Genomic DNA, 7,613 nt, shown 5'->3' with positions numbered 1-7,613 from the left:
CAGAGTGGGGCGGAAGGAGGAGCCGGAACAGGATGGGGCGAAGTACAAGGTCAGCATCAGCCAGTCAGATCGAGTGCGGCAGTTGGGTCCAGTGTATGAGGAGCGGGAGGAAGATGGGCACCGCGGAGACCCCGAGTACCGAGTTGATGGAGGAATACGCGGGCGGCAGTTCGGACGGAGTCGGTGTGCCGCGGTTTGGTTGGAGGATCTGCCTGGCCCATCAGTTCAGGGAGCAGAGAAAACCGTTCGAGGCCAGCGACGTCTCCATGTCACATATGATTGACCACCTGGGCCTGGGAATCCGGTGAGTGAGGGCCCGGAAAAGGGGTTTTAAAGGCCGGGTGTTTGCTTTGGAGCTTTTTTGAGTGCTGATGGAATTGGTGTTTGACTCTGAGCTGATATGTCCTGCCTGGGATTTGATGCTGTTGTGGATTTAGGCAATTTCCCTTCCCTTGCTCCCTGGTGATTTGAAATAACCTCTGTGCAGATAACACCTGCCACTCACCGGGAAGGTGCTGATTTCGCCAGTGAAGTCTCTGTACAAATCTGGGGGGAAATGCTTAGTGTCAACAGCTCGTTATTACCCTGAAAGATTTTAAATTGTCTCCATTCCCATTTGGATTATAATGCACTAACTGTGAACTGCAGTCGTGGTAGATTGCTGCCGCACAGAAGGAGGATGTTTGCCAGTCTGTGCTGAGTCTCCGGAAGAGCACCTTGCCCCATTCTCCCAGTAACACTGCGTAAGAACTTAACCAAGAACTTATGTTTAAAATAAAAGAGAAAGTTTTGCATGTTGTTCGCTAACTGCAAGGCAGCGACTGTCTTCAGATAAGAATCTAACCACCTTCCGGTGCTTTTTGATGGCATTACCATCACTGAATTGCCACAGTATCAATATCCTATGGGTTACAATTGACCAGAAATTACTTTAAGGTAAATACAATGATAGCAGATACTGGAAACCAGATTCTGGATTAGTGGTGCTAGAAGACACAGCAGTTCAGGCAGCATCCAAGTAGCTTCGAAATCGACATTTCGGGCAAAAGCCCTTCCTGATGAAGGGCTTTTGCCTGAAACGTCGATTTCGAAGCTACTTGGATGCTGCCTGAACTGCTGTGCTCTTCCAGCACCACTAATCCAGAAATTACTATAGACTAGTCATATACATATAGTGGTAAAAACAATAACTGCCCATCTCCATTAGTGACGACCGACTTGACACTGACATTTTTTACAAATCCACCGACTCCCACAGCTACCTGGATTACACCTCTTCCCACCCTATCTCTTGCAAAAATGCCATCCCGTATTCCCAATTTCTCCGCCTCTGCCGTATCTGCTCCCAGGAGGACAGTTCCACCATAGAACACACCAGATGGTCTCCTTCTTTAGAGACCGCAATTTCCCTTCCCACTTGGTTAAATATGCCCTCCAATGCATCTCGTCCACATCCCGCATCTCTGCCCTCAGACCCCACCCCTCCAACCGTAACAAGGACAGAACACCCCTGGTGCTCACCTTCCACCCTACAAACCTTCGCATAAACCAAATCATCCACCGACATTTGCGCCACCTCCAAAAAGACCCCACCACCAGGGATATATTTCCCTCCCCACCCCTTTCCGCCTTCCGCAAAGACCGTTCCCTCCGTGACTACCTGGTCAGGTCCACACCCCCCTATGACCCACCCTCCCATTCTGGCACTTTCCCCTGCCACCGCAGGAACTGTAAAACCTGTGCCCACACCTCCTCCCTCACCTCTATCCAAGGCCATAAAGGAGCCTTCCACATCCATCAAAGTTTTACTTGCACATCCACCAATATCATTTATTGTATCCATTGCTCCCGATGTGGTCTCCTCTACATTGGGGAGACTGTGCACCTCCTAGCAGAGCGCTTTAGGGAACATCTCCGAGACACCCGCACCAATCAACCAAACCGCCCCGTGGCCCAACATTTCAACTCCCCCTCCCACTCTGCCGAGGACATGGAGGTCCTGGGCCTCCTTCACCGCCGCTCCCTCACCACTAGACGCCTGGAGGAAGAACGCCTCATCTTCTGCCTCGGAACACTTCAACCCCAGGGCATCAATGTGGACTTCAACAGCTTCCTCATTTCCCCTTCCCCCACCTCATCCTAGTTTCAAACTTCCAGCTCAGCACTGTCTCCTTGACTTGTCTGGACTTGTCCGACCTGCCTAGCTCCTTTTCCACCTATCCACTCCACCCTCCTCTCCCTGACCTATCACCTTCATCTCCTCCCCCACTCACCCATTGTACTCTATGCTACTCTATCTCCACCCCCACCCTCCTCTAGCTTATCTCTCCACACCTCAGGCTCACTGCCTTTATTCCCGATGAAGGGCTTTTGCCCGAAACGTCAATTTCGCTGCTCGTTGGATGCTGCCTGAACTGCTGTGCTCTTCCAGCACCACTAATCCATGCCTATAATTAATCTAGTCCTGCTTGTAAGTTTGCTTGCTGAGCTGGCAAGTTTGTTTTGAACACAAACCTGCCAGATCAGCGAGTAAACGTACAACCTGAACCTCAACCTGAGCTACAAATCTTCTCAAAAATTTAGTCCACTTTGCCAGCATTTAGCCCATATGGGTGGCATGGTGGCTCAGTGGTTAGCACTGTTGCCTCACAATGCCAGGGACCCGGGTTAAATTCCCGCCTCGGGCAACTGTCTGTGTGGAGTTTGCACGTTCTCCCCATGTCTGTGTGGGTTTCCTCTGGGTGCTCCGGTTTCCTCCCACAGTCCAAAGATGTGCAGGTTAGGTGAATTGGCCATGCTAAATTGCCTGTAGCATTAGGTGCATTAGTCAGGGGTAAATGTAGGGAAATGGGTCTGGGTGGGTTGCTCTTTGGAGGGTTGGTATAGACTTGTTGGGCCGAATGGCCTGTTTCCACAATGTAGGGAATCTATCTATCTATCATCACTTAACCCTTTCTATTCACATACCCATTTTAAACATTGTAATTGAACCAGCCTTCAACACTTCCTCTGGTACTTCATTCCATACACGCACCGCTCTCTGAAAAAGTTGCCCCTTAGGTGCCTTTTATACCTTTCCCCCCCCCCCCCCCACCTTAAATCTAACCCTCTAGTTTTGGACTCCCTTACCCTGGGGAAAAGACCTTGACTATTCACCGTATTCATGCCCCTCATGATTTTATAAACCTCTACAAAGTCGCCCCTCAGCCTCTGATGCTTCAGAGAAAGTAGCCCCAGCCCATTCAGTCTCTCCCTAAAGTTCAAACCCTCCAACTTGGACAACATCCTTGTTAATCTTTTCTAAACCCTTTGAAGTTTCACAACATCCTTCCAATAGGAAGGAGAGTAGAATTGAACATGGTATTCCAAAAGTACAGCCAGAACATGACTTCCCAACACAATGCACTGTTCAATAAAAGCAAGCGTGCCAAATGCCTTCATTTGTTTGAAACTCCATTTACCTCCTCAATTGCAGCAGTGTGTACTGTATAGAAGCTGCACCATCCTGACATGGCCATTCGTTTCCTGTCATTGGATGAAAGTCCTGGAACTTCTTTCCTAACAGCTCACCTCTGGTGAAAGAATAATTTTAAAATGATCAGATCAAGCTTTTTGAATTTGTGTTTCAAGTGAAGATTGGAGTTGACTTAGTATCCTGTATGGTCAGATGAGGGTTACGCTGTATTATAAACTGAATTCTGTAAACAATTCATGCTTTTGTTTAGTTGTCAGTCATTATGTACCACAATTCTATTTCTGAACAGTTATTTGAAATGGTGGTACAGAAAAACTCGAATAGAAAAGAAGACACCTTTTATTGACACTTTTAATTCTATTCCATTGCGTCAGATTTATGGTAAGTGCAAATGAGTAAATTTATAAATGTGGTTCAATAATTTGAAGGGTTTTTGAGACTACTGTATAGTTAGAATTTCCAGTGTTTTGCCATTTGAATAATAGTGATTATTTTAATCCTGTAAATGCCAATAGAAGAATGGTTGCTTATCCACTGTATAGCTGGTGTATGTGCAAGGAATTAAGACAAATATATAGGTATTGTTAGTTTTAACTAAGTAATTAGACTACCAACCATATTTTTTGATGTGCAAAGATTAGGAAGAATTTTGATCTCAAAGTATGGTGAATAAGTGGAGTCAAAATATCAACCTGATTTTTCTTCTCAGGCGCTCCACTAGGTGGGTTTGGAGGGGGTTCCATTACAAGGGGATGGCGAGGGGAGTTCTGCAGATGGCAGCTAAACCCAGGAATGTACACTTATGACACTGTGATTGAGAACCAGGTATGTATTTGATTGTGGAAATAAGGCTGCTGTGAAACTTAGTAGAGGTATTGCCCTTGAATACCCTTGTAAAATTGAGCTGTTGCCAAAAGAAATTCTCAATGTGCTGTTTTTGAAATGTGCTTTTCTTACTAGTTGTGTAAATAAAAATGTAAGAAAAATAAATTGGTGATTAGGCTTCTGTTTTTCAGTAATGATAACCCAGCTGGTCTTTCTTTCCTAAAACTTGAGTTAATTAGAAAAACATTTAGTTGGGTATCATTTTAATCTATAAGAGAATGTTCTATTTAATGCTAAATTAATTTTAGCTTTACTGGAGCCTGCAGGTCATTGAGTGAGTGATCTCCCTTAGGCATAGTCATGTTGATGCTTATTCAGTTGAGGTTCCACACTGCTTGTTAACTGCTTCATAAACATGCTGTGGAGTAATTCATTTTTGCACAAGTCTTGAGAAATATGTGTTTTAAGTATGTGGACTTGTGTCAAAACAATTTTTTTCCAATTATTTCTCATCAGCAATCAGTCATTGATATTGAAATCAACAAATAGGTTCAATATAATAACTGTAGCTTTTTGATGTGGGTAAGAGTGTGGAGCAACAGCATCCCAACTGAGTCTGCTAACCATGTGTTCATAGCATACTGCTGTGCCCTGGTAAGATCTGGAGGTCATTTGCAGGGCAGGACCAAAGACTGAAGAGTTTCTATCTTTGCATTCTCAGATGTATCTTTGGTGTCTTTTGGTAGCTTAAGGTCATTAACATGAGCTTAGCCGTACTTACTGGGTGAATTACAGTTGTATACCAATTACATTCTGTGCAGTGGATTGGCCACTGGCTCTCAACTGCTGCAAGAACACCACAAATGAGATATAAAGATGACTGACACTGATAGCCTTGACTGTCTGAAAGTTAGCTTGAAGGACGTGGCAAGCAGAAACTGGGAAACTTGAAACAACAATAAATCCAGCATGTCTGGCAGCAGCATTGGGAAGAAGGCAGAGTTAATATATCAAGTCTGATGATTTGTCATTAGAACTGAAAGAGAGATTATTATGGATCAGGCCAGGACAGAAGAGAAGCCAATCGTGAGAGCCGAGGGTAGCAGGGTAGTGTATGCCGAAGGCGAAGTAATGTGAAAATGGTTGGCTATGCTGAAAGAAACCCATGTGGTAATGGGATTGGGTGTGGGCTCAGCAAAAAAAGTGAATTGTGCTCTAAAGTTATTGCATTCGATGTGGAGTCCCAGAGGCTGCAGGGTCCTGTAAGCTGAATACAAGATGCTGATCTTTTGAGCTTGGCGAAGTTCACTAGAACACTGCTGCAAGCCCGAGACAGAAATGTTGGCCAGGGAACACGGTGTTGAAGTGGCAGGCAACTGGAAGTCTCTGGGTTATTTTCAGGGACAGAATATAGGTGTTCCGTAAAGCATTTCATCTCCTCCGTGTAAAAGAGACCACACTGAATGGCAAATACAGTAGACTAGATAGAATAAAGTATGGGTAAATCACTGCTTAACCCGGAAGATGTATTTGGCCTTGGGTGGTGAGGAGGGAGGAGGTAAGTGGGCAGATGTTACACCTGTGATTGCATGGGAAGGCACCAAAGGAGTGTGCAGAGGTGCTGAGAATGGAGTGGGATGGACCCATTTACAACAGAGCAGAAGGCCCTGGGGATTTGGAAGCTAGTAAGCCATGCAACTCAGTCCATTGTCTTCCTCTGCGGAAAAAACAGTTATGCCAAAGCGGAGTTCCTCAGCTACATCGGGTGATGTATACACTTGACCATCACAGCACACGTTATTATCGCAGGGAATTAAAGGCTATCACAAATATTCGCACCTGAGCAATGATTTTTGGCTTCTGCAGAATTTGAAAGATTTGGTGATTGAGCAAAGCAATGGAGTATTTTAACAAGCCATGACCTAATTTAGTGGGGGAGCAGGCAAAGAGATTGTTTGGCTAACTACTGTTTCTTATGTTCCCATTTTTGACCATATTTTTAAAATCTTGGGGCTAGTTCCTGCTTATTGGCTTCACCTTGCTCAAAGGTGGTCATTGAGCTAGTCTTTTTTGAGGAAGGAACTTTTTGTATAATGTATTGTTGAGTAAAAATTGTGCATGTGGCCCTGTGAGGCGATGAAAATTTTATATCATTGCCTTATGTTAAAGCTGCGAGCATTGATTTACTCTGCTGTAGAGTCCTTTCAGAATTTCAAATTTCAAAGGTTTTTTTTTGAAATTTGGATTATTTTATGGTGTAATGTTAATTTTTCTATTAACTGCAGCTGTGTAAATAAGATTGAAACTCTGAATAATCTTGTATTCTCTGAAGGGACCTTGTTAGAAATGTGGTGCTGAGATGCAGAAAGAGCCCAGGTTAATGTAATTTCTAAATGAAATGTACCACATTTATCTTAGTTTGTTAGCCCTTTTGCCAACTTTGCTTGTGTTCATGCCACTCTGAGCTGAGTTATGGACCAGACCAAACCCCCTCAAAACAAATATGAAGAGGCAGCCTGGACCCTAACTTTGAGGGCTTATGCCTGAAACATCGATTCTCCTGCCCTTCGGATGCTGCCTGACCAGCTGTACTTTTACAGCACCACAATGTTCGACTCTGATCTCCAGCATCTGCAGTCCTCACTTCTCCTAGACCTTAGCATTTATCTCACTTGAAGGCAAGTGTAAGAGACTGAATTCCAGATGTGATTCAATTGATCAAACTACTAGTATTAAAGCGCACTTTACTCTTACACCACAGTTAAAATCCAAAAACAAAATTGGCATAGCTTTAACTCTAATGAAATTATTAACAAAATAATATATTATTTTTAACTACTACTTGTCAAATTTTCCAATATAGCAGCATCCCATAGATAGCCTTGGAAAATGAAAATTTGGGAAAATGGATTCACTCACATGCTATGTCCAGTCCAAGAGAAAGGAAAAACTGAAAAAGAATGAATCTAGCACCAGGGTGTGAGAGAGCTGTATCTTACTGTTTCAACTCTAAAACCCCAATTTCAGCAACTAAAAGCAAAACTAAAACCCCTTGGTCTGTGTGTGCCTGACTCCACCCACTATGCATTTTTTGTATAATTTTAAAACAAAACCCAATGGAGCAAACATCTCTGCTTCAGGTTTACAATACCTCTCCAAGAGAATCAGGATGGTAAAATCCTCCTTAACGGCATAATTTGTCACAGCTGGGATGGTAAGATTTTTGTATTTTTCCCATAGTAACCAAAACAGATACCTGAAAAACAAAGTAACCAATTGCTACATGAGTGTCTGAAGCAAGTTTTAAAACCTT

General features: G+C 43.8%; 1 protein-coding gene across 1 annotated transcript in view; it reads left to right on the top strand.

Moving 5' to 3' along the window:
• Window positions 1-45: 45 nt before the first annotated feature.
• The window catches only part of gba2 (glucosidase, beta (bile acid) 2), a 68,173-nt gene continuing 60,605 nt past the window's right edge, over window positions 46-7,613 (top strand). The window contains exons 1-3 of the mRNA XM_072572188.1: window positions 46-304; window positions 3,765-3,856; window positions 4,185-4,300. Coding sequence (XP_072428289.1) covers window positions 96-304; window positions 3,765-3,856; window positions 4,185-4,300 — 417 coding nt within the window. The 5' untranslated portion in view covers window positions 46-95. The remainder of the gene's footprint in view (window positions 305-3,764; window positions 3,857-4,184; window positions 4,301-7,613) is intronic.

Source organism: Chiloscyllium punctatum, chromosome 1 (genome assembly GCF_047496795.1).
Source record: "Chiloscyllium punctatum isolate Juve2018m chromosome 1, sChiPun1.3, whole genome shotgun sequence".
In the NCBI taxonomy this organism is placed as follows: Eukaryota; Metazoa; Chordata; class Chondrichthyes; order Orectolobiformes; family Hemiscylliidae; genus Chiloscyllium; species Chiloscyllium punctatum.
The sequence above is the reverse complement of the archived record's forward strand: the minus strand, read 5'-3'. Positions and strand labels throughout refer to the sequence as shown.